The sequence below is a fragment of the Astatotilapia calliptera genome, chromosome 7 (genome assembly GCF_964374335.1).
Source record: "Astatotilapia calliptera chromosome 7, fAstCal68.1, whole genome shotgun sequence".
Lineage (NCBI taxonomy): Eukaryota > Metazoa > Chordata > Actinopteri > Cichliformes > Cichlidae > Astatotilapia > Astatotilapia calliptera.
Genome location: NC_137428.1, coordinates 19593248 through 19621109, shown reverse-complemented (window position 1 = coordinate 19621109; position 27862 = coordinate 19593248). Strand labels below are relative to the sequence as shown.

The window sequence follows — 27862 nt, the reverse complement described above, 5'->3', positions numbered from 1 at the left end:
TCGCCTATCACAAAGATAGCATCATCCTAAAGTTCACGGATGATACTGCAGTAACAGGACGCATGACTGGCAGCAACAAAACCTTGTGGCAACACCAACGCTATGGACCACAAACGCCTGCAGAGAGAGGTTGGGACTGCTGAAAAGAGGATTAGAACTCCACTGCCCTCTCTGCAGAGCATCTACCATCACAGAGTTCATAGGATAGCTGTCTCCATCCTCAGTGACTCTACCTACCCCCAACATGGACTGTTCAGACTTCTACCCTCAGGCTGGAGGTATAAAAACATGAAATCTAGAATCTCCAAACTAAATAACTCTTCCTTTGCTACTCCCATTTGGGCCCCATTATACCTGCTGCAACTTCATCTCACAGTCACTTGTATTCATACAAACCATTAAGGTGCAAGAAGCCGCTGCAGTATTCTCCTGAACAGGTGTGACCACTCAGACAATATCGCTACATAAGTGCTGATATAGGAAGAAAAGAAGTCAAAACTGGAAGCCATTGTCAAGCTTTTCCCCCCCCCCCACAAATTCTCAGGTTTCCAAACCGTTCCAATATCTCACTGTACATCTGCATGTCTCTGAGCTTCTGTACTGGAATATCATTAAAGTGGTGGTAAAAACCAGCACAATTCTACACTCCTGTCTTCAGCCCAGCTGTGGTGGTGGCGGTTACAAAAATCGAGAGGTGCACAACCAGCCAAAGTGACACAGGATGCGATGTCAAATTCACCGCACGACACCCATGACAACCCCGTCATGGGTGTCACGGCAGGTATAATGGGGCCATTAGACGTCATCTGACATGAGCGTGCAACCATGGTTTTACAACCGTCTGCTTTTTCTCAAGTTACACACAGGTGATTGCCACTCATTACTGTTTCTACTGCACATGCTACTGTAGCATGCTAAAATGTAAATTGTGTAAATGTGTGCATAGCCTTTTGCAGCTCAGTCTTTTTATTTTATTTATATATATTTAGCATATCTTATATTTCTATTGCATTAATTTTATTGTACCTAGTGTAGTTCTTTATAATTGTTTCTACTGTTTTTAAATTATGATTTTTTTTTCTATTTTTTTCTGCGGAAAAAAGAAAGGATTTCATTGCATAGGAAACATGTTTCTGTGTAACTTGAATCTAGAAGATAGGGTTTCAAAAAATTGTTCTAGTTTCTAACTAAATATTGAGTTTTAATAGATATTATGAAGTACTGTACAAGTATTTTTAGTTTTTAGGCTACAGACATTAAAAAAAGCAAAAACACAGTTCTTATTTCCTTGAGCTCTTGATGTTTTTATATACAATATCAATGTAAGCCTTATAAAGATGACATGTGTCATACTACGATGTAATAATGAGTGCGTTTCTTCTGTTAACTCATCAAATTCTTATATTTTGAATATCACTCTTAATATTAAATAAATACTAATCTGAAACACGTCTTACTCGACATACAATTTATAGAAAACAAAATAAAACAAAAATACTTTTTTACTATAAGTTTTTTCTTTCATACGGGAATGCGTCCGAAAGGTCGTGTTTTCATTAAATAAAAACATGCACGCCGGTGTCGCCACTCAGACCACCAGTCAGCCGGTAAGTAAATAAAATTATATTTTTGTTTGTTTTTTGTTTTACCTTTTGCACAAAATGCTTTACGGAGGGGTCACATTTCTTTGTTACACAGGAAAAAGCACGGATGTAATTTGATGCAGCTCCAGCTCCTCTTCCGGTCTCTTTTCCCACAGCCACCGGAGAAAAATGGTATGTAGCAGCGCTGGTAGACAGAAATCTCGTAACATCTGTTTAATGTGCCATGTATCTGACACAAACTGAAGCCACTTCTGTGTCGGATAAACACTGTAACCGGTTGGATGATGTATTTTTGAGATAAAGTTTGATTTTAGTAAAAAATACTGTTGTTCCTGTCACATCCATCCAGCACTTGTTTGCTGTCGTTAGCCTTTAGCACAGTTGCACTGAATGGGCTAAATAGTGCTAGAAGAGGACAAAATATCGTAAGCTTGACTTTATCATCGATTGTGGATTTTTCCGGTAATCACAAAAATAAATGCATGGAAAATACATTTACGGTTGTTCGTTGGCAAAATGGCAACCGGTGTTTTTCGCCGATGTTAGCATAGCTAGCATCTTTTTCATGTGGTCCATTTCTTTTGGTAACGTGTACAAAATTAGTGTCGTCAGCCACTGCAGATTTTGTCTGAGGAAAGCACGCCGGCTTTCATTGGCCGTAAAGTAACTATCATTTGAGCATGTGTGGCAAGCTGAGGCCACGAGTTGCTGCAACCACTGTGATTAAGTGTTTGCTACCACCTGAAGTTCAGTCTTGTCAGTGATGTTTTTAAAACACAAATGTCTGAACAAATGACTGCCTGTGATTCCTCCTTTTTCACTGAGACAAGACTGGCCCCGGCCTGGTCTACAATCAGATCTCCTTGAGTTGTCCCTGATCTCACATGTTTGTCTTGCTTCTCAGACCAAGGGGACATCATCTTTCGGTAAGCGCCGGAACAAGACGCACACCCTGTGCCGTCGTTGTGGGTCCAAAGCCTACCACCTGCAGAAGTCTACCTGCGGCAAGTGTGGCTACCCTCAGAAGCGCAAGAGAAAGTGTAAGTAACCTTAACGCATGTAATAGAATACACTGTTTTTAAATGTGATATTGGCAAACTTTATGCTTGCTTCTAGTGTTAGTGTATTTTTTTTATTTTTTGAAATGGCAAAAACCAGCAGGTTGCTGTCTTCCAGCATATTTTAGTGTAACACCCCACTGGTTTGCACCCATGCCCTGTCAAAAAGGCTGGAACTTAACTCATTATGAGCAGCACTGTCAGTATGCTGTTTAGCTCTTCATTGATGTGAAGTGCCATGCTCCCTTGATTTATGGTGCTGTTCATTTTCAGACAACTGGAGCGCTAAGGCCAAGAGGAGGAACACCACTGGCACAGGCCGTCTGAGACACATGAAGGTCGTCTACCGCAGATTCAGGTAAGATGTAAAAAGGAGCAGATCACAAAGTGTTTCAAGGTGTTCGGTGTGTTAATTTATCATGCTTCTCTCTGTCAAAATCTAACAGAGGTGCACACCTCGTTTCCTTTTTCCCCTTAACATGTTTTTGAAAATCGTCACACCGACAGGATTTTATTTTTGTAAAGCTTTGTTTGCTGAAACATCATTTAGGTGTGGATGAAAGGCCAAAACATAGAAAATGGTTTACAATGATACCTGTGTACATGTGAATGTAGCCTTTGTTTTGTTTGGCGGTTTTTATTTCCTTAAAGAATAATAGGTTACAACTGAGGTTACAAGATTTTTTTTCATGCACTAAATAAATTAAATTGCCTTTTCGTCTTATATTAAATTATTGTTAATTACTTGTACCTGAGGGATACAGGTTAAAATTTCCCTTTAGCTTGAAAATGTCGTTTAAAAAAAACTTCCCATGGTGCTGAATGGGTAAACATAAGTTCCACTTCAAGCAAACTTTACTTCAGTTCTTCACTTTCTGAGTCTTAAATTGGTTTTTAGCCTTAGCATCAGTATTACAAAGTTGTCTTGATGACAGGACTCTTAAACGTGTAATGAATTTAAACACCTCAATGAAAATGTTTGCAGGAAATCACAATTTGTTAAACACAAGTAAACCTGGAGTAAATTCACTTGATTTACTAGCTTGATCTATAAACCTTGGATATGTTGACAAGTTGTGTTGATGTGTTTCCAACAGGAAATATAAGCAGGATTTCTGTATCTTCTATCAGCTCGATAAAACCAAATAATTTTCCCACTTTGACAAAAAAAATTGACATAAAAAGATTAATAGTTTATATAAAGATGTCTTATAAGACCATAATATTTGCCTTTTGACTTTAAGGGATGGTAAAATTTGTGTGCACAAGCAAATATTTGTATCAACAATTCAAGCAAGTGTTTACAAAATCTAAGAAAACTCTCAATACTGAACTTGTTTGGCAGTTGTAGTTAGCATACCACTCTTTTTTTTTTTCTTTTTTTTTCTTCCCTTTTTTTTTATTGGTAGACTTTAAACAGAGTGTTAGGCTTGCAGTGTGCAGCTGGGGTTTTTCTTCCCTCTCCCACTTACTCGTCTTGCAGCAGAAAACTGAGCATAAAGAAGTTGCCAAACATTTAGTATTCACACTTCCTATTAAACAGTTTGAACATAGAGTAACGGGGTTGTGTCCTGCTGCAAATCAGGGTTGTCTTGTCATATTTAGCCCACATAGTTTTACTGTCTCACAGACTGGGTGTATGAAAATGAGGTTTGTCTTCCTCAATGCTGCTCACCAATGATGGTGAAAAAAAAAATGTCTGAACAAATGAACTTAATATGACATCACTCTTTTCTCTGAGGTGAGTGGCATTTCAAGACAAGTCATATAGAAGGAAATTTTGTCGGTCTTACTACTTCTTGAGAGTAAGTGGGTGGTTAAAACTCGTACGTTTTGATATTTATGTTATCATTTACAAAACATTCAAGCTGCACAGTGAGCAGTTATCCTATTTCAGCTTATGTAAACCAAGTCGATCTATATAGGGGTTTTACTTATTGAATGATTTTTTTAATCTGATGTTAACATATCAGCTGATTTTCCAGACACATGAAGCACAGGAACATTTTCCTAAGATTTGTTGTGTGTAGTAAGTAGCTTTTTGTTGTTTGTGGCATGTTGTCAAAAAGGAAGTTTTAGGGTGCCCCCTGGTGGACAAAGCATGTGTAAGGTTAAACCGTGTTTCTCCCATCTCTTCTTTAAGTGGGGGGGGGGAATAATTGACCAGCTGTTAATAATATTAAAACAGAGATTGGAAAATGGCTAATAGCGGCTCTTGTTATAACCCCTTTGATAAGATTTATATCAGGCATAAATTATATAACCATTTAATGTAAGAATATGAAAGCCGTACTTAATGGCTCCAATTATGCATTTTCATTTTTGTATTAGTTTATGTAATGATGCTAATAACTTGCTTTTACTCCAATCTGGCAACACAACCTTGGCAGCAGCTGTTGAGTTTCCACTGTCTCAGGCAGAATGCCTGTTTAGCTGCAATTCAGTTAAATCACCTTCACTGGCTCATTAACGCTGGCAGTTACTGCACAGTTTCACAGTTCTAGCTGTTAGAAAATATTCAGTGTAAATAAATAAGGGATGGCGATGTGTGTGTGTGTGTGTGTTGGTGGCATAATGGGTGAAAGCTGCGTGCAAGCCTCACAACAGTTCAAACGTGGCCAAAATTTACAAAACACAGTAGATCTGAGGGCAAACTATCTATAATCTCCTCTCCGCTGCTTCTGATAACATGAATAATTTACCTGAGCCCAGTCCAGCTAGCAGGCATCGAGTCTGTGTTAAATTGGGACAAATCAGGGAACCCAGTAAATATTTTTAGTAGTTGCGTGGGTGTTTTCTCCTGTCGTGATGATCTTAAGCTTTTACATGTGGTACAGCGGTGACCCTCCAGAAGTGAAGCATCTAAAATGTCTGACTCATTTGGACCTGACATTTGGTGGTCTCCTCCCTCCTGAGCGCTCGGTCTTTCAGTGTTTGAGGTAGAGAGAAGTATTATGTGCTGCCTGTAGGGGAGGACCACGTCAGTACCAACATTGTGTGTAGTTTGTGTATGAAAATGGTTTACTTCCGTTGACTCAGGGATGTGTTTTCCAGAATGACGTTTTTGGTGAAATAAACATTTGCATTCTTAACGTCACAAACTTCCTCCAGTCTCAGTTGTGCCAAGGTGCCCTGCATTTTCTATTCATTCTTCATATAAAACAAGTTAAAATCATTATTTATATTAAGATTTAATCATCAGCATTCAAGCAGGTTAGTTGGGAATAATATTTGGATCGATGTAGTGGTTTTAGCGTTTTTGTAGAATAACAAACAACGTGACTTGGACTTCTTTAGCATGATTACCTCTTAGTAAGACTAGTCTAATATGTCAACAGCATAATCAGTTTTGTTTTTGTTTTTCAGGAATGGTTTCCGGGAAGGCACCACCCCCAAGCCCAGACGCGCTGCAGTGGCCGCCTCAAGCTCATCCTAAAAGACACATTTTTGGTTAAATAAATGTGATGATAAACAGGAGTTGCAGGCTCGTTTTGTGGTCCTTGTTGTCTACCCATCCATCAGTGGCCATAAACAGTGTTGTTGTAAACAGATTTATATACACACACACACACTGACTTTGTTTCTTCTTGATTACATTGTATACATCTCCAGTGTAAAGGGGGCGGGGGGGGGAATCAGGAGTTTGTGAAAAGTGGAAACAAACTTGGAATAAAAGGTTTTCAGTCACATGAGCTGGTGTCTTAATGTTGGAGGTTTTCTTACAAGACCAGCCTTATAAGAGCTAATGTCTGGTTTATGGAAATACTGGGTTAAAATATAACAGTCTCATGAAAGAACACCTATGATACTGTGAAATGGTTTTAAATAAGGACAGGGGTTGTAGACATACAGACTTACAGAAGTGGAAGTACAGTTTTGTTTTTTACAACATTGTGGTTGGAAGCACTGATTAAATTCAGTGAAAGTAAAAAAAACATAATTCATATTAACAGGATTACACAACTCCATGGAGTGCAAACTTGATTATAGTTTACGTTGAAATAATTCTATGCAGCTTGAATGTGTTTAACACAAGCAGCGAAAAACTAGCGCTAGTTGCTATCGTTTATGCCGGGTGCCCTTCCCTCTACATCCAAACAGGAAAATAAGTATAGTTGGGTTCACGTGAGAGGTGTAGGAACCCTAAAGTTGGCTGTGGTGGTGAAAGGGGATAAAAAATGTCGGATTTCTGTTTTGAGCACAAGTAGATTTTGTGCTGATGTTGCTCTAAAGCGAACTGCCCTGTGGCTTTAGCATAGCCTGCAGTAAACTACGCAGTATTTCATGCAGCCTTTGAATAATCCGAAGTTGATAAAGCTCAGTTTGTTTTGTGGGAAGTTCGGGGGGTGTAATTTCCAGGGGGGGTTATGACCCCCCCCCCCAATAATCAGACCCAACCAATATAACACCCCCCAATAAAATTATGAACTATCTTGCATAAATAGGCTGTTGATGTTCTTTACTCATTTCAGTTATTACCAGCAAAATAGTTGCATGTTTAATTGTGGGAATTTACCCAGATTTATTTATTTAGACAGAGATCTTGATCCCACCAATGTTAGGCACAAAGTTACGCCGATGGGTCTATCAAACATCACTGAGCAGTCCTTACCTTTTAACAATAATCTCTCTTCTTCATCTCTTGTCTCTTAAATCTTACAAAGAACAATATCTGGCTAAATCAGTTTAGTAGGAAGCAAAATCACTCAAACCATAAGACACTACAAAACACTTTAGCATCTTATTCCAGGTAAAATATTTTTAAGCATATTGTTCTAACAGTTTGTAAAGTTAAATTATCTGCTTGAAATATCTAACATTAAGCTTCACAAGAAAATATTTTTTATTTGCTCACACACAATGCTATGATAGACTGAAAGGCTGTGTGAAACAGAAAAATGGAGACAGACTCTTGGCCAGTCATGTAGTCAGAAGCCCCAAAACACACACACTAACAGGGAAGAGAGAAATCATAAAGGGGTAACAATAATCTGGAGGTTGTGTAATCCTCATCGTCCCATTTTCTTGTGGGAAACACAAATCTGTTTGTATGTGTAGGAAAAATGTTGGTGAGAAAAAGTTGTGCTTATAAAAGTGTTGTGAAAGAAAAGAGACCAACTCCAGTGACGTGAAGACCCTACAATAACACAGAGAAACCCCAACAAGCAAATGACCCCTATTTTAACAAGTACTTAGTGACAGTAGGAAGGAAAAACTCCCTTTTAACAGGAAGAAACCAGGCTCAGGGAGGGTTGGCCGTCTGCTGCGACCAGTTGGGGGTGAGGAGAAGAAGACGGGACAAAAGACGTGCTTTGGAAGAGTGCCAGAGATTAATAGAAGAAAAAGAAAATACGCATTCCTGTGGAAAAGCTAATAGTATCCTAGCATGATTCAGCGTAACAATACTAGCCTGCAGTGTTTTCAATGACATGAATTCAGTTGAGGGCTGAACTGTTTCCAAGCCGCAGCTGGTCTGAACATCTGTACACACAGGAGAGTCAGTGAGGCGAAGTTGTTTATTGGATACAACATTGCTTAAATATCAATTAGTCTGCCCACTGATTGCTTTCGGACAGAACTGATCTAGATACTAGAGTTAGTATTCGGTGGTCCCAGAGCTGGCCTTTTTTCAAGCTACCCAAAGTCGCTAACAGCACCCATGCCTGCATAGTATAAGTGCAGCTGGAAGGCGAATAGCAGTTAGTTGCTGTGTAACATCCTCAATGACAAAACAAGTCTAAATATTTAAATAATATAAATAATGCAGAAATTTCTCAGAGGAAAGTCTGTTTACAAATGAGTCAAAATACAGAATTTTTATGGCTGCGAGTTGGAAATTCCCCAAGAGGCATCGCAGTGGAGAAAACAAGCGGTAGGAAGTATGTGGTGATTTCTCAACAGAGGTTTCCTTGAGACATGAAATTACCAACAATCTGAATATGGTGATTACCAGATAGAGATGATGGATGTTCAAAGTATTCCTGTTACCAGTAAATCCAAACATTTTCTAAGAAGTTGGAAAGCTTCTTAGAAAAACTTTGCAGATACAACACCAGAGCCTCGGGAGCTGCTTTCAGCACTGTTCCCAATTGCCTGTGCTTATGCATGCGTATGCTGACAAATGTAATCTACCGGGCAGTCTGTCAAGTTGATTTACAGCCTCTTTGTGTGTAGGGGTAGGATGGCTTCAATCACAGATAAGCCTCGAAGGCTTTTGCAGCAGCTGTAATTCCCAACATTCTTCCTGATGCTGTGGCAGAGTTTCTCCTTTGCACTGGCAAAATAATCCTCCACCTCTGTGAAAACTGTGTTGTCCTTTCATATTTTTAACTTGTAAATCTGCCGCATGGCCAATGCACAGTCACTCACTGACTTAGCATATATCAGACAACCTAATTCAAAAATGATGCATGAACGAGTCACTTTAAACTGACAGTAAAATGCTTTTCTTTCTTTTTAAATACAGTTGAATGCTGTGAATGCTGCAGCACTGCAAAGACTCATGGGAATGTAAATGTCTAAAAGGATTCGCTTACAAGTGCTATTATTAAGACTTTGTAGGGCATGTGTGAAGTGGTTTAAAGTGCTCGCGTGGACAGGAGAAGAGTTAAGGTTTAATAAACAATGGACCTCCATGTTTCTAGTTATTAATGTTCTCCAGCCAGTTGTTTTAGAGCAGACAAATGTTGAATCAGGGAACTGAGACGATTCTTATTTCTGTCATATTCTGACACAGACAAACACACAAAATACATAAAAGTTATAAATTGATTGATATGTCACATTGAGTGGCATAAGTATTTGATCCCCAAGCAAAACATGACTTAGTATTTGGTGGAGAAACCCTTGAGAAACTTTATAAACAGTTTAGGGTTCTTTCCTGCCACTTGGCAACCGCCTCGTGGCTCAGTCTATTGGCCCTTCAGTGTGATGAAGTCGACCTTAGCAGAAAAACACGCCAAACGTTTTCCACCTCCGTGCTTGACTTGTTCGAGTTGAGTTTGATTTTGGTTTCATCTGACCACAGCACTTTTTCCCAAGCTTGTTGTTGGCCTTACAGCCCATTCCAGTCTTGTGCAGATGTACAATCTTTGGTCTGGCCCATGGTGGTGAGAATAGAAGAAATTGATTTTGTGCAAAGGTGAGCTTTTAATACAATGAGCTGACAGGTATGTCTTTTATGTAATGTGTTGTTTTCTGGATTTTGGCTGAGATTCTGTCTTAATCTGACTTCCTGACTTCTTCTAATGGCGCCATCATGACTTCCTCTGAACTTTCATAAACTCCAGTGGCAGAGGTGACATTAAATCCTTGGCTTATCTCTCTGAGAGTTTATCCACGGCTGCTTTTCCCTCATCTCAAGCAAACATCCGAGGCAGGATGTAAAAAGCACCTGCCAAGAAACCACTCAGTTGGAAAAGTTTATTGTTCTTCTCAGTGCAGGGGAAGTGTCCTTATTAGTGTGCCATGTTAGTCCAGACTGAAATATCTCCACAACATTTTGTGTCTTTTTTATGGAAATGCAATGGGTGATGTTTTATTACGTTATACCCAGAAAAAAATGAACCAATATTAAAGACATTAAATTGAAACGATTACAGCGTCTAAAACTATTTAGCTCCATGATTTACAAGGCTTTACAATCTTAGAAGACCTTAAAACAGTGAACATGGCAATAGAAAGTTAGGCAGTATTTAGGAAGTAGGGCCACTGATCACCAGCAGTAGGCGGTAAAGAGCGGGGAAACCCGCACTTGGCTCCAAGTCACCGTCGCTCTTTCTCTCCCCTCTCCGGGGGCCATAAAGGCGCAGTGCAGCTTGGCTGTGCTCACACACAGGAGTAACCTGTTGGATAGCTGGTTTTGCTTCTCTTTCACGCTGACCCAACACCCGGATCGTCTCCATACTCCTGATCCTGTGTTTACCTGCAAAATCTGGATCCCTGCACCTTCCCACCCGTTGTATGAGTTGGTATGAAAAACTCCTGCTGGAATGAGAGGTAAGTAGAGATCGAGCCCTTTACGTAGAGGTGCTGCTCGGTGATTTGATGTTTCAGCTGCTGGACACGAAACTGACTGACTTTTAATCATGTGGGGAAGCCTCTGTCCTAGGATCAGCCTGTGCGCTTTTGTTGCTGCTGCGGGAGCCTGCGTGTCGGGGTGATGACGTTACCTCGAGCACAGGTAGGTAAAGAGGACTGGTGGGGTTTGATGCTCTGACTTATAGCATTACCTGTTATTTGGAACATTTGCTGCTTTAATAACTGCAAAGTCTGCAGCAAGAAACACACGCAGTCTGTGTTTTGACTAACACTGGTTGATATCAGGGCTTTTTTCTGAGTGATGTGAGTGAAGCTGCCAGCAGCTACACATTCGTTTAACCCCGATAATAAAGACAGGCACTGGTACAGTAACATGACATCATCCGCTGGAAGACTAAGGAAAAGATTATTCGCGAGTAAGGAGGCCTGCTGTTGGAACTCCTTTTAATTTAAATTCAAGTGCAGGCTGAGTATTTCTTAATGTTTTTCTATATAAGGTAGGATTTCAACACTGAGCACGGGATCATTTGTCAAAGTGCTTGGATATACGTTTTGAAGACCCTTGAGGAGACCAGGCATTTCCTGCCTGGCCCATGTGGGCACTTTTTCCATCTCTCATGTCTTACACACGTAATGCAGCATGATCAGCTCTAACTTATTTCTCATGCCGACTCCGCCTTTTGAGCACCGCCCTTTTCAGAATGACATTTTTTCAGGATGACATATTTACGCTCATTGTCTCCAACGGAAGACTCGCGCACAGAGATTTATGTCTAGTCACAGGAGAAAACTTTCTCCATATCTAACTCACTCCTGGTGATTTATGTCTACATTGAATTTAATAGTGCTTTTTGGAAGGTCTATGCAAGATAAAAGATGTGTGTGAGAGATTTGAGAACGAGAGAGATTTGAACTTCTTCTGACCTCTCAGGCAGTGTGTATGCAGTTTACACAGCTGTCAGATGTAGTTACACATTTGTTAAGTGTGGAGGATCGAGGCCAGGAGGTGGCTTGGAGAGACATGAATCCACATGTGCACGAGGAGGTGTTCCATGCCGCACTGTTTTTACTCAGAAGAGCTTGGATGTGTTGTTTATCTTGCAGTTCCAATAAAATGCATAAATGAAACCCTGTACCAAGAACTGATCTAACGAGTTATGTAATTGTGGTTATCAGTGTATGGATCTTGGAGAGAAAGAATGCCTGGCCGGCCTTATCTGTCATCATAATGTAAATTAACAGGATTTACTCTCACCCGGAACTTGCATGCAGAAACTTGCGCGTCAGTAGTTTAGACGCCATCCCCCACCAACACCCACCTCCCCCACCAGCACCACCCACCTCCTCCTCACTCTGCTTCTCTGTGTGTGTCCGAGAACAAAGGTCTTTTCATGCGGATGGTTTTTCCCACACTGGTTTATTAAACTTGTAAAGAAGTGTACGATTATCTTTTATTTGAAACCTTGGATAACTAAGGGTCTTGCAAATGCGTGTAAAAAGAAGAATAATTTATATAGGGACTATATAACACAGGGAACTAAGAATGCGGAAATGAAATTTAAAGTTTATAAAAATAAGTTGGTATTAATATTGAGGAAAGCCAAGAAAGACTATTATAATAAACTTTTTCAGGAAAACAAGAATAATATTGAGGGCATTTGGAATATTTTTAAAGAAGTATTGGGTAACAAGAACACACCCTCAGATCGGTGTATTTATTTTATTAAGAATAATCAAGTTGTCGATAATAAGACTGAAGTAGCAAACGAATTTATTTCCTTTTTTGTAAATGTTGGACCTACTTTAGCTAATTTAATTAGAAAAAATGACGACCCAGAATATGAAGTTTGGAAAGGAGAAAGTAGAGTGGTTAATTCTATATTCTTAGCTGATATTACCATAAAAGAAAAAGTAGCAATTGTAGAAAATTTTAGAAATAAAAAATCTACTGACTGTGATGGTATAGACATGGTTATAATTAAAAAGACTTTAGACTGTATAAGTATTCCTCTATGCTATATTTTTAATCTCTCGTTATAATCAGGAGTATTTCCTGATCGAATGAAAGTGGCAAAAGTGATACCCTTATATAAATCAGGAGATAAGCATAGTTTTAACAACTATATAAATAAATACACAGTTGGGGTATTCGTTGATTTAAAAAAAGCTTTTGACACGTTACAACATTTTATTTTGATTTCTAAATTGTATAATTATGGTGTGAGAGGTGTGGCATTGACTTGGTTAAGGAGTTATTTAGAAAATATGTACATTATCTCGGCAATACCTCTGAAAGATTGAAGATTGTATGTGGGGTTCCTCAAGGTTCTATTTTAGGACCTAAACTTTTTAATTTATATATTAATGATATCTGTGAAGTATCAAAAAGGTTACATTTTATTTTATTTGCAGATGACACAAATTTTTATTGCTCTGGAGAGAATTTGAAAGATTTGGTTGAAATTATGACTTCTGAGATGTTAAGATTTAAAAAATGGTTTGATGTAAATAAATTATCTTTGAATCTGACAAAAACGAAATTCATGATATATGGCAATCGTGTAAAGGAGGAAGAAGTCATTATGTCCATTAATGCAGAATTGATTGAAAGAGTTACTGAATTTCGCTTTTTGGGTGTAATAGATGAAAATTTGACGTGGAAATCACATATTGAGTATATTAGAAAGAAGATGGTTAAAAACATTTATATTTTGGGAAATGTAAAAGATTTATTAGACCAAAAAACAATGCGCATTTTATATTTCTCATTGTTTTTCAATACTTTAGTTACTGTGTCGAAGTTTGGGGAAATACATATGAGAATACTATAAAACCTCTAAACTTATTACAGAAGAAAGTGATACGAATGATTCATAACGTTAAATATAGAGAACATACAAATAAATTATTTATAAAATCAAAATTATTAAAATTAGGAGATTTAGTGAAACTATAGACACTATTAATTATGTTTAAGGCTAAAAGTAATATTTTGCCTTCTAAGTTACAAAGAGTATTTTTAACGTGTTCGGGGGGAGAAGATAGCAGAAGGAAATTTTATTTTAAGCATCAGCTAGCTAGGACTACACAAAGATTAATGAGTCCAACGGTTAGGGGTATACAACTGTGGAACTCTCTTCATTATAATTTAAAGAGTTGTATAAATTTACATTGTTTTAAAAAGTGTTACATGTCTAAAACGATAACTCAATATGAAGAATGTGAATGAAATTGGAGTAAAAGGATCCATTATTTTTTGTTTCATTTATTTTATTTACTTATCTTTTCTCCTTGTTACTATGTGGAGTGGTATATTCTGATTGTAAATTTGTTGTTTGGTTTGAGTTAGGACTGGAAATAAGTGTTAATGTTAGTTTGTTCCTTGACTTTTGGTGCCCACTTGCAATATAAGTTGGATTGTAGATAGGGGGCAGGGTTTAATAAGAATATATTCTTCTGCCTGCTCCTTTTCACACATGGTTGCAGTGCTTTACTGACAGAAAGTGTAGTTGGTTTGTTTGAAAGAACTAACTGTGGAAACTGTTGACCAAGTGTGAAATAAATAAATAAATGAAAATGAAAATTATCTGTTATCATAGGAATCCTTTCTAATGGAGCACATTATGCACTCTTTGGGTAGATGGGAAGAAACCAAAGGAAAAGCCACTGCTGGCTGTTAAAAACGATGCAGGTTTAACAAACTTGTACACGGGCTTCACATTTAACACCCTCCATTCATCTCATATATAAGTCTATGAGTTGTATGATTGGTTGATTAAGAATTGATTTCTGATTGCAAGGGGACAAGCAATAAGTACTTTAAATGTTAAAAGTAATGTTAAATCAAAACAGAATCTTGTGTATAAAAAGCAGCTGGTTGTGGTGGCTCTGGCCAAACTGAGTGTCAGCCGTGAAACAGAAAGCTCTGAAACTGAGTTCTTCCCAGGAAATTCACGCAAGGGGTCACTAGAGGCTGTAATCCAGACTATGTGTGGAAAATAGTTTACCATCAAACTGCATGTGCCAGCTTCATTTTACTACAAAGGAGTTTAATAAGAACAGCTAAGCATCCATGGTACAATCAACTGTCCATGTACACACACCTGCCAGGGAAGAACAGAACAGAACAACTCAGCTGTCTATTAGCCAAAGTACGAATGAGCATATTTCCCAAAGGTCAAACTTGCATGTTAAAGAAGTACAAGAATCACTTTGAGAGCACAAACCTCCACCAGGGCAGCTGACTCTCTATTTACTTTTAATTTCATTCATTCTGATTTCTTTGTTCTTTTTTAACATATGGTTACTAACATATGTTAGTAGGTAATGGATAATAGATAATGATTTATAAATAACTGGACATGAGAAACTTGTATATTTCTGAGTGAAAAGACAGCTCATTCTCCTTCTCTTGAACTTTCTTTAAATATCTAAATGTAAAAGTGAGATCTGAGGTCAAATGTGACAAAATGTTTGAATAAAAACTGTAATAATCCTCATATACATCATTCCCAACGCGTTGCCTATATGTGGTCAATATAAACAATGGCAGTAAGAAATTGTTAACATGAACGCGCTCTACACATTTACAAAGTTTTATCAGAACTCATTTAAGACTTCTTTTATCCAAAACTCAAAACGCTACCAAAAGCATAACCTCCTCGGCGGAGGTAACAGTGTAACGCTTTATGTTATCGAGTAAAATGTGCAATAGTACTCCAACGATAAACTTGGTACCCAGTTATGTGGGTCTTCTCCAGAATGCTTTCCTGAGCAACGATTAGTGCTGTATAGAGCAAATTTCCAAGACTGTCACATTTATGTTGATGTGACACCTGGTGCCTTTTTTCTCACATTGTGTCAGTGATTAATACAAAATTCCTGTAAAGAACAAAAGTTGCGCTTGGAGCAAGAACTTGTTCACCTTGCCTAATCTGCAGAGGTATTTTTTTAATAAAAGCATGTTTCCAGTAGTGCAGTCTAAGATTCCATCTGTCTCTGATTTCATGTCTGGCTCTAAGGCTTTCTTTTATTCTTTTCCTTTTCTTTGCGTGGGCATTTTCAAATAGCGGTCTGAACTTGCTCGAAGGCAGATGGTTTTGCATGGAATACCACAGGAAGTGCCGGTGCCGCTTCAATATTTGATCTCTCTTTCAGTTTATTTCCATGCCACCGCTTCATATATAATCGGCCTACCTGACGTTCAAGTATTTCCAAATGATCTTCACATGAGTTTTCTTTTCTCTTTATTTTCCACAGTCAATCCATGCTGTTCCTTCCCCTGTCAGCACTGGGGTGTGTGCGTCCGGTACGGTCAGGACAAGTATGAGTGTGACTGCACTCGTACCGGCTACTACGGAGAAAACTGCACAGTCCGTAAGTCCGTTTTCCTCTGTGAGAGTGGTGCTCATATCCTCTTTTATTGCTGTACCTTTTAGGAATTTCAACTATTTAACTTAACATAAAACCAAAGGGTTTTGAAAAAAAAAAGGTTTAATTTCATAGCCCCAGGCTGTCAGCGTTAAAACGTCTGTCTAGACAAGTATTTGGGAAAATTGAAGGAGCGTGGGGAAGTGCCAAGAAGAGAGCAGCTGGATTAACAAAGAACCCTCACATGCTGTAGTTCCCAGTCATTTGTTATGTATTTGGCAGACATTCGCACACTGAGTGTAATAACAGTTAATCACTGCTTTGATTGTACATGGAAAGAAAAAGACAATAGGAGCAGGAGTAGGAAAGAAAAGGAAGGAAAGGAGTATTGGACAGGAAAAGGAGTTACATGTAGACCAATGTTTTCACTTGTTGTGTAACGCAGAATAGACACACATATTGCTCATGTAGCTCCAAAGAAAATATTATGACGTCTTTATGGAGCTACCAGCCAAGTGAAAGGAACAGTTTCACATTTTTGGGAATTACACTCTTTCTTTTTTCAGGGTTTTTTGTAACAAGTAGGAATATATAGGAATATGATACACCAATACTTATTTGTCCTGTTAATAATACACTTTTGATAAAATCAGAAGCCTGTGGTATGACACAAAAACTTGTATTGTCCTGCTTTCTCCAGCTCGTGTTAAGCCTTTTTCACAATGTGTTCAGTTTGTTATCGTTTAAAGGTAAATGGACTGTACTATACTCTACCACACATTCACACTCTGATGGATGCATCGGAAAACAACTTGGGGTTAGTATCCTGCCCAACAATATTTGGCAGACTGGAGCAGCCGGAGATCGAACCTTCAACCTTCAGATTAGCCATTTGTATGTGAAGTCCCATTCTGAAGCCTTGAGATGAGCATTTTACTCATCATATGTCATATAATTATTCTTAGGCTTGGGTTAACCTGATAGAGTAGCAAAAATGAGCCAAACCCCAGTAATTTGTGCTGCTTCTGTACTTTAATGCTACCGCAACCCTACTTTGGTGCATAGTGTGGATTTGATTACATCTACAAATCCGTAGTGGATGTAATCAAAATCAAAGTGATTAACCCTAGATTTTTGGTGGAGTAGCCCTAAAACCACATAATAAGATTCTCATGTTGATGTTTTGGTTTAAACATAAGCACATTTTTAAGGTGTTACAGCAAAACCAGCTGACGCAGTAAACTTGGAGTTTTTGGGGCCCCGAGGGAGGCCGATAATGAGACAGAACTGCCATTATATTTCACGTCATTCAGTAATCCACCGACTCCAGAGGTGTGGGTGGCAATTCAGAAGTCTTGATCCTGGTTTTAAAAGCAAGACCATGCCTGCCAAGTGTTCTGCTCCATAATGACATAACGACTTTGTTATTTAGAGTAGATTTCCAGATCCCCAGTTGCCATGACTTCCAGTAATAACAAGACCGTGTCTCGTGATGTTCTGCCATTCCAGCCGAGCTTTGGACCCGAGTGCGTCAGTTTTTCAGGCCCAACCCAGGTGTGGTGCACTACATTCTCACCCACTTCCACTGGCTCTGGGACATCATCAACCACACTTTCCTGCGGGACGTCCTCATGCGGCTGGTGTTAACAGGTCCAGAGTCAGCAAACTTATTGTAGAGAAATTCATTCTGGATGTTTTTTACACGTTCTGTGTATCTAATACATCTGTTTTTTTGTACCAACAGTGAGGTCAAACTTAATTCCCAGCCCTCCAACCTTCAACTCCAAGTATGACTACCTCAGCTGGGAATCCTACTATAATCTGAGCTACTACACTCGACTTCTGCCTCCGGTGCCAAAGGACTGTCCCACACCTTTGGGGGTGAAAGGTTAGCTTCCAAGGAGCCACATTTTGTAATTAGGGGAGTGTGATAGAAATTGAATACCAAATCGACACCCAACAAGCGGACTGAAACATGACTCAACATGAATCAAACTTTGCTAGTCATGGTTTAGAATCCCTTGTTATTTTTGTTATACTGCCCCCAAGAGGCCAGTGTCTGCTATTGCTCATTTAAATGTGCTTTGTCAAATGATGGTTGATGATTCTGTTGATTAAGAGTATAAATTTAAACATCTGACAACAAATGCTGGCATCAAATGTAAGCTCACATAGTTCCAAATTTAAATCCACATTTTTATGCAAAGAGTGTAGTTTAAGGATTGCTTTTATCCATATCTTGACCTTGGACTGCGCAGAAGTGCAGTTTAACATGTCAGCTGTGTCAGAGCTTCAGTATTATGGCTTGAGTCGGGTGTATCTGTGTTTTTCCCCCCCGGTATGGTGCGTGATGCTGTGGTGTTTCTCTTCAGGCAAGGCTGGGCTACCTGACCCTGAGGTGTTGGTTGAGAGGCTTCTGAAGAGAAGGACGTTCCGACCCGATCCCCAGCGCACCAGCCTCATGTTCGCCTTCTTCGCGCAGCACTTCACCCACCAGTTCTTTAAGACCTTCAATCGCATGGGCCTCGGCTTCACTAAGGCTGTCGGCCACGGGGTCAGTCCATCCTGATCTTTGGTGTGCAGCACATTAGCTTTATTAAGGAGTTAGTGTTATATACATAGCATAAGAGCAGAGGGAAACTTCTAGTCTTGATTCTGTCTTTTTGTTAAATTTCAGCAGTATAATTTACATTATGAAGCTGGAGGTTGGTGGAAGTTGGAGGGTAACTCCAGATGAAGTAGCAGCGGCTTTTTACAATTACACCTCTGATGCTTTTTTTCGTTCTCTCCTGCAACTCAAACAGGTGGACGCAGGACACATTTATGGAGACAGCCTGGATCGTCAGCTAAACCTCAGGCTTCTCAAAGATGGAAAGCTGAAATATCAGGTAAAGTCATTTGCAGACTTACATCTGACTGCTTTATTAGGGACGCCTGTTCAACTGCCCCTTAAGTGATCTAATCAGCCAATCACATAGCTGCAATCACTGCTTGCAGACATCCGACATCGTGATAATCGACTTCAGCCTGCTTTCATTTCAGCCCGTTGTGTGGCAGGGCTCATCAGCAGATGTCAGAGAAGTGGAGTAGCTTGCATCCAATCAGTGGTGCTGCTCGATAAAAACCCTCCGAGCTCAATTGCACTGTACTGATTGTACTGATTACACACACCACGGTTAGGTGAAGTTCTCTCCTTGTTTCCCTCATTTAAGATAAATATGTTTTTAAGTGGAATTTGTGTGCATCTCCTTTTGTGTTCAACCCGGTTTGTAACAACATGTTGAACTGCTGAAGTTCAAAGAGAGCATCAGGGTGGGGGCAAAAGGTGGTGTAAGTCATTTTGAACGTGGCGTGGTTGTTTGTTTTGGATGCCTGCAGTTCGTGTGGGCTCACCAAAATTGAGTAATAGAAGAGTGCTCAATTTCAGAGCAAGGCTTTGTGAAAACATGGACAGATCCTGGCTTGTATCGACGGCTGCTGCTGGTGTGAGGGATATTTTTCTTGGCAAACTTTGGGCCACTTAGAACCAACTGAGCATCATTTCAACACCACAGCCTACCTGAGTATTGTTGCTGTGTATGTTCATCCCTTTATCACCTCAGTGTACCCATCTTCTGTTGGTTCTATTGGTCCAACCTGGTACTAGCAGGGTGTAGTTAATGAAGCAGCCAGTGAGTGTACATGTTGATTTAGAAGCGCAACTGTCAGTTCTGCAGTTCTTTTTAAAATGAAATACTTGATCTTCATTAACATTGTGAATTACAGATGACAGTGACTTGTATCATCATTCTTTCTTTTTCTGTCCGGTCAGTTAATTGATGGAGAGATGTACCCTCCCAGTGTCGCTGATGCATCTGTTAGAATGAGCTACCCTCCCGGAGTCCCCGCTGAGGCTCAGATGGCTATCGGTCAGGAAGTCTATGGACTTCTCCCTGGTTTGGGAATGTACGCCACGCTGTGGCTGAGGGAGCACAACCGAGTCTGTGATATATTGAAAGCGGAGCATCCCACCTGGGACGATGAGCAGCTTTTCCAGACCACACGGCTCATTATTATCGGTGAGTTAGACACAGTTCAAAAGGAACAGTGAGCCTGGCATTGCAGACTTCAAGTGTTTAGTGCAAGTGGCTAGGACATGTGACAGTTCACTGCTTTTTCTAATAACAAGTTAACTAGTTTAAATAAAATTTAGCAAAACATGTTGGATTTTATACTAAATTTGGTTTAAAAATGACTTCTTTTTTTTTCTTTTTTGAAAGTTTGAGCCAGACTTGCTCCTTACCAGCATCTGCGAGGTGTAGTGGTTAATACGTTTGCCTTACACAGGAAAGAGCCTCAGTTTGATGTCGGGAACAGACTCAAACCCAGCCTCAAGTGGGTCATAAGATGGTGTACTTCTAGTACTGGTCTCAAGTCAAGATAAATGTGAAGGTTGCATCAGGAATAACATCTGGCATAAAATCTGTGCCTAATTGAAAAACATCTGCTGTGGTGATCATTTGGGGAAATAACAAGCAGTCTTTTGCCTTAAGCAACCACTGAATTCCGCACAGGTGTAGCCAGAGCCTGTTCTTTACACTAAACTATTGCATTTAATTATGTATTGTTTTTTTGGTAAACTTTGTTTGTTTAACTTGAGGTCGAGCCACTGTCTGCTTGGTGCATTTTTCTTTAATCCCTTTGCTTCTCGAAGGCGAGACCATACGAATCGTGATAGAAGATTACGTGCAGCACCTCAGCGGATACCTGCTTCAACTCAAGTTCGATCCCACCCTGCTGTTCGGCTCTCCCTTCCAGTACGGCAACCGTATCGCTCTGGAGTTCAGCCAGCTCTACCACTGGCACCCTTTGATGCCCGACAGCTTCTTAATAAATGGGGACGAGCTGTCATACGAACAGTTTCTCTTCAACACGTCTGTTCTGACGCACTACGGCGTGGAGGCCCTCGTGGATTCCTTCTCCAGGCAAATTGTTGGGCAGGTAGCAAACGGCACATGTTGTGTAATTGTAACACACAGTTATGGTGCATTTTTACAAGTTAGAGTTGTTTGGATGTCTGTGTTTTATAACTCGCTTTGTAACCATCAGCAACTGAAGTGTTGCACAATTCAGTGATCCATGTTTAAGGATTTCTGGCAGTCACACAAAGTTTTCCTGTTTTGCTTTATCATACTCTGCGAGTGATCGCACGCTGACAGCTTGTTTTCGTACTGATAAGCTGAGGCTTGTGCAGACTTCTGCAGTAAGCCACTTTGTACCTAACTTCTCACAGGATGTCTTTTGACTGAGGTCACTCCATATTGGTTACTTACTTCTCCCACCGTTGACCCACAGATTGGCGGTGGGCACAACATCAATGCGATGGTCACCAAAGTAGCCGTTGGGACCATCAAGGAGTCCCGTGAACTTCGCCTCCAGTCTTTCAACCAGTACAGGAAGCGCTTTAACCTCACGCCATACACGTCATTCAGGGAATTCACCGGTAAGGCAAATGATTCTGTGTCTAGCTCACATGGCACAAATTTTAGAAGTCCACGCAAACAGCTGGACGGACACTCCTGGAATTAATGGCATCTGCTCTCTTTTTGGAGCAATTTTTAAAGCACTGGTTTTGTCAAAGTTATTTTCTTCCCACTGCTGTCCTCTGAAGGGTAGCGAGGGGATGCATTTGCATCAGAATCTCTATTTACATGTCACGAACTCCACTGAGTGTCCACCTTAAACAGTCATGTGCCGATTTACATCATGCAGCTCCCTGACATAGAGAGATTTTCAAAGAGCTTACAACTCCAGTGACTCCGTGATGAAGATGGAGAAAGACTGTGATAGTTCATAAAGCCTGAAAATCCACGAAAGAGGTGTTTTAAGCCATAGTCAGTGAATTCAGTAGCTGCTGATTGGACCCCTTGAAGAAGCAGCAGTAGGCCTACAAAATAAAATCAAAGCCGGGGGAAGGCTTCATCACCTGGTCATGAAATTTCACAGCAGTGTGTCTCACTCTATTGGAGGAGCTCTGTAGAAAACCTCCCTGTCAAAACTAATGTGCTGAACTGATCTGCCAGCCTTACAGCAGTATTGGTTTAAAACCTGCAAATATTATCTGTAAAAATCTGTACTGTAATGATGTCGATGACCTGCTTCATAAACATCCTATTTGACATATTTGGTCACTTTTTGCAGATAATGAGGAGATAGCACGAGACCTCGAAGAGCTCTACGATGACATTGACGCACTGGAATTTTACCCCGGCTTGTTGTTGGAGAAAACACGAGCGGGGGCCATATTTGGAGAAAGCATGGTGGAGATGGGTGCCCCCTTCTCCCTTAAAGGCCTCCTGGGAAACCCTATATGCTCTCCGGAATACTGGAAGCCCAGCACCTTTGGAGGAAAGGTGGGCTTTGAAATAGTAAACTCTGCCACACTCAAGAAGCTGGTGTGTCAAAACACCAGAACGTGTCCTTACGTGTCATTTAGAGTACCAGCAGAAGAGAAGCAAGAACACGGGCGAGAAGGTGACAGAGCGCAGACTGATGAGCTATAACCTTTGCAGACATCAGAAGGTTGTTTTGTTTTTATAAGATCATTATATGAAGGTAAAAGAGGCGGCTGCTAAATAAAACAATTTTAAAAAATTAGTGTTACAGATGTTTGCTTGGAAAACATCAGTAATGCTTGCTTGAACAGCACTGGAGAGTCACACAGGAATCAAGAGCTCAGAATGAAATCAAATATGCCTTTTCCTTTATTTTGCTCACTGTCTCATACACTTGAACACAAATACATGAGGAATAAACATGTTTTTTTGTCAATAAAACTTGTGTCCGAAGACTGAAATGATCACAATACCTGTTCGCACTGTCCATCAGTAAACGTTTGTACTGTCTGCAGAATTATTTTGAAAGATCTCATTGCAGCTCAGCATAAAGACTGAAATAAAACTGCCCATTCATTCAAACGTACTCAGGCTTCAACATTATTTACGACCCAATGATCATTATCTCTCATGACTGTTTGTACCCCACCCACATTACTCACCCACTGCATCTCATAAAACCAGTGTATTCTTTGGCTTAAAGTTGAACACCAATGATAGCTGATGAGAGAGACCTGCCCAGTGCTATGTAACTGCAAGTTTTCTTTTTTTCTTTCTTTCTTTTCTTTTTTTTAATAACCAGGGTGCACAGCGTGGTTTAAAATACACATATAACTAAATTGCCCTTGCTTCATAGTTTAAAACATGTGTTCTTGCTACATGCACTTCTGCATACATACATATGGGATTATATATGTCCGGAAAAACCACATATACAGTCTGTATGTACTTGCTATTAGTCTTTTCAGATGATTTGCATTGTGTAATCGTTTATATAAACATGGGAATGCAAACCCGTATCTTTTCACTGATTTCAGACAGCTTTTGTGAAAAATATTTAAAAGGAAGAAGGAATGATAAAGTCAAAATATTTAGCTTGGCACTGATTGTAGAAGCCATAGCAGCACTCTTTATGCCCTCTAGTGGTGAAATAGGGAGTTGCATAGTTTATCTTCCAGCAACTTCCCGCACCTCATGTGTTGTCTTTAGGCGCCCTCGGTAAAGTCCAAACTCACAATAAAGTCAAAACTAAATATTACAGTGTCACCACAGTGGGTTGACATATTAGTTTGGATGGAAACAGTATCATAACTAACTATTTAGAAAGCAGTTCGGATCTTCTACTGCTTGATTACGTCATTTTTAAGCTTATAAGTAAATTAAATACTCGCGTGCTGCAATTGTTTGCAAAGCTATAGAAAGTAAAATTGTTTCGTTACAATTATCGGAGAGGTGAGTTTCAGTGTGTCTACATAACAGACAGGATGCAGTTTAAACTGGCTGCAGTTTCGACTTCATTCCGATTCTCTTTACCCACGAATCATTATTAAGACACGTCAGTGAACCCTGAAGGCATCACGTTTGTGTGGAAGAGCGGCTTGAGGCGGCTGAACTAGTGGATTAAGCTCGGGCAGCCAGCGAGCCGGTTATTAAATTGAGGTAAGAAGCCGGGTGGTTACAAGTAGTGGATGTATTGTGTCGTTTTAATGCAATATATGATGTAGGAGTCGGCTTCGTTTTAACACAATCTCGGGTAATGGCTGCCGCGGACTCCCAGGAAGTCAGCATAGGAGAAGTAGCTAACCCACGTAGCTAATGCTAACCACCTTACTTTCTACAAACACCCAGCCCACCAGCTGTTCGGCCCGCGTCCTTCTTACATAAACAAGCTAATTGGATTGTCGCCATTTTCTTTTCAGTACGGCACATGTACTGAAACAACAGCAATAGTGAATGTAAATGGTTGAACTATCTGTCTCAACATCGGCAGAGGCTCTCAGATCAACTCTCGTTAGCTGTTATCTTCGCTGTCAGCTGCTGTGCTGGGACAATAATAAAGCAGCACAGTCCCGATTCATGCCTCATATTGTGTATGCTGTCATAAGTAAGAGGGCAGTGTGAGGAATGTCTCTCTCCCCGTCTGCCCATCTGTACACACCGGCTCTCTTACTTACGGATCGGTGCATCACAAAAGGCCTCTTAGCTTAAGTTTAATAAACTGGCACACTTACTCTAAGCTATGTATAGTGTGTGGCCCACTTTATGTACATAAGCCTTTTCTAGCTGTGTTTATCTGTCTGGATTATACAGCACTATACTGGACTATTAAGCAATGAACGCGATTTTTATCCGATTTATCCAGATTTTTATCAGTGAGGTTAGAAGTCTTTAATATCTCGGAGTCGTTGTATTGTGTGCTTATTATTCATTATTAAACTAGTTCATACTGCTTCCCACAGGCGAGCCGTCATCATGACTACTCTGGATGACAAGATCCTGGGAGAGAAGCTGCAGTATTACTACAGCAGCAGTGAGGATGAAGGCAGCGACAATGATGATGAGGATGGGGAGAACAAGACCATTAGGGATGCTGAAGTCACGGAACCCGAGATAGACTACAGCGCAGATGGAAGTGCTGTGAACACAGGTTGTACAAACAGATGTAGTGCATTCACAGGAAAGAAAAAAAAATTGATCCCTTGTCACAAGGCAGCAGCCCAAATGACATCTAAATAAATTATCTGGTTATTTTTGACAAATAAAAATGTCAGAAACTTTTTTTTTTAAAAATCCTTGGAGCTTCCCTCATTTTTAAGCCATCCTTGTGTTTGACTTTAATCGATCTTTCATCTGTGTCATAAGAATATAGAGTGTGTTATGGTAACAGTGGCTGTTCTGTGTCAGGGCCCAAGGGTGTGATCAATGACTGGAGGAAGTACAAGCAGCTTGAGGTGGAGCAGAAACAAGAGCAGAAGAAGGAGATGGAAAGACTGATCAAGAAGCTGTCGATGACATGCCGCTCTAACCTTGACCAGGAAAAGGACCAAGAGAAACAGAAGGCACTTCAGGAAAAAATCCAAGGCAAAGTAAGTAAATCAGACTAACAGAAGACACATGAAAGACCTCTGAAAACCCTCGTTTAGCTCAGACCTATTGTTGCTGATCAGTGGCATCCCTCCTGGGGTGAATGTAGGCAAAGAGCTGATTATCAAGGACAGCGTGAACATGGTAAAACAAAAAAACTTCTATTTTCTAGACTCTGCACCATTGATTGTATTTGTGGATGGAACAAACAACATACATCATATACTCAATAGGCTCAAGATGCTTTTTCTTTTTTTCTTTAATGAATAAAACTCGGTCTAGTTTATTCCAGTTTTTGTCCATAGTCCACTCTCTCCTGGCTGTAGATTCATATTCAAAGAATACAAAGAAGTGTGAATTGTGTTGCACACACTCGTCTGATTTTGTGTGTTCATTCCTGTCTGCTTCACAGATGACCATGCAGGAGTACAACATGCTTCAGGAAGAAGAGGATGATGAAGAATTCCTCCAGCATTACCGCATGCAGCGCATCGAAGAGATGCGGCGCCAGCTGTGCCGCGGCAAGCGTTTTGAGCAGGTCTACGAGCTAAACAGTGGGGAGGAGTTCTTAGAGGCTTTAGACAAAGAGGACAAAAGCACCCTGGTCATAATCCACATCTATGAGCCGGACGTCCCGGGCTGCGAGGCCATGAGCGGCAGCCTGATGTGTCTAGCTCAGGAATACCCGCTGGTCAAGTTCTGCAGCGTGCGCAGCTCAGCCATCAGCACCAGCGCACTGTTCAGAGACAGCGCTCTGCCTGCTCTGCTCGTTTACAAAGCCGGGGACCTGATCGGCAACTTTGTGCGGCTCACAGATCAGCTCGGGGAAGACTTCTTTGCCGTAGACCTGGAGGCCCTGCTGCGGGAGTACGGCTTGCTGCCCGAAAAGCCTCCCGTCATCCCAAAGATGGTTCGCAACGGAGCCATCATACAGAGCACTGTGAGCGACGAGGACTCTGACCTTGATATAGACTAGAGCCATAGCTTCTAACATGTATGATATGCTTGGGAAAACTGTGTACACAGATGTGGCCCCTCTGTAGCAACAGAGCGAGCCTTGACTGACACCTCACCACTCACGCAGCCACACACAACCAGCATTAAAGCAGAACCAAAAGTGAGTGCAGACACCACAACTTAGTGCATTTCATCCTATCATTCCATAGTAAATATGAGTTATTTGATGAGTGTAAATATCATTATCAGAGGGTTTCAGAATACTGTAGATGTTTTACGTTTTGTTTGAGCTGACAACTTTACCTATTTATTGTGTTAAACCACATTGCCGTGTATTCATGTGCTTCACTGTGTAGAATAGAAAACCTTTGGGCCAAACTAACTATTAGTTAATTTTCTAACTTTTATATGTGCTCCACCATATCAAATAGTCAGGACAATAAAGTGTAAAGTGTTTGGACTTGGTATTTTGTTGTCTTTTTATTTGCTGGAATCTGTGTAAAGTTTAAACTGCATCATCAACATTATTCAGTTTAATTCAGTTGTACTTTTGTAGTGCCAAAATCTGCCTTTATATTGTAAGTTAAAGACCCTGCAATGTTAGAAGGACAAGCCCCAACAAGCAGTTATGAGCGATCACTTGGTGACAGTGGGAAGGAAAAACTCCCTTTCAACAGGAAGAAACCTCCAGGCTCAGGTTGAATCAGCCATCTGCTGCAAGTGGGTGAGGGGAGGGAGACGGGATGAAAGAAACACTGTGGAAGAGGGCCAGAGGTTAGTAAAAACCAACGATTAGAGGTGAGTGAAGAAGAAACACTCATTGCATCATGGGAGGTCTTTAAGATAAGATGGGACCTGATTATTCAGGATGTTTTATGTGAGGAATTTAAATTCGATGTGCTTTCTTATATAAAAAGAAGGGGTGGCACTAAAAGTGTCCTGAACTAAATGAATTCTAAAAGTCCTCTATCAAGCTTGTGATGGAGCAGAACTTGCAAAGAGGTAAACAAACTATTTTATTTTTTAAAAACAGGTAATCAGGTGATTGCAATAATAATTACCAATGTGCTGGTGATATTTACATATTGCGTAAAAGAAAAGTGCCTGGAGGCGTTTCAAGATGACTGCCAAGTGGTTCAACTGAAGAACGACTTTGGCTGCTTTAACATTTTATTGTTTTTAAAACAGGAACTGGTGAACAACGTAAAGCGTTGGGGTAGAAGTGTTTAAGGTGAAAACACCTGAGTGATAACTAGTGTTGTTGAAACTGGAGGGCCAAGAGTGCCAAAATGAATTAAATAAGTAAATAAATAATAAATTACACATTTCAGTAATTAACTATTTCAAATTGGAAATAATCTATTACATCTTTTCA

General features: G+C 40.2%; 1 protein-coding gene, 2 non-coding genes and 1 pseudogene across 4 annotated transcripts; all 4 read left to right on the top strand.

Annotated features, from left to right (window-relative positions):
- The first annotated feature begins 1544 nt into the window (after positions 1-1544).
- On the top strand, positions 1545-6139 carry rpl37 (ribosomal protein L37). Its single transcript, XM_026173463.2, has 5 exons — positions 1545-1607; positions 1699-1775; positions 2509-2644; positions 2936-3020; positions 6029-6139. The coding sequence occupies exons 2-5, from the start codon at positions 1773-1775 to the stop codon at positions 6096-6098; spliced, it is 294 nt and encodes a 97-aa protein (XP_026029248.1). The 5' UTR covers positions 1545-1607; positions 1699-1772; the 3' UTR covers positions 6099-6139.
- LOC113027537 (small nucleolar RNA SNORD72) lies at positions 2356-2436 on the top strand. The gene has a single exon (XR_003273097.1). It is a non-coding gene; the product is annotated as a small nucleolar RNA SNORD72 (small nucleolar RNA).
- Positions 4331-4410, top strand: LOC113027536 (small nucleolar RNA SNORD72). The gene has a single exon (XR_003273096.1). It is a non-coding gene; the product is annotated as a small nucleolar RNA SNORD72 (small nucleolar RNA).
- A 4262-nt stretch (positions 6140-10401) lies between the features above and the next one.
- Positions 10402-26947, top strand: LOC113025563 (prostaglandin G/H synthase 1-like; annotated as a pseudogene). Its single transcript, XR_013909965.1, has 13 exons — positions 10402-10660; positions 10761-10844; positions 15962-16078; positions 17582-17722; positions 17817-17960; positions 18445-18626; positions 18877-18960; positions 19884-20130; positions 20766-21052; positions 21407-21554; positions 22253-22633; positions 25351-25459; positions 25900-26947. The product of XR_013909965.1 is annotated as a prostaglandin G/H synthase 1-like (transcript).
- Positions 26948-27862: the final 915 nt, after the last annotated feature.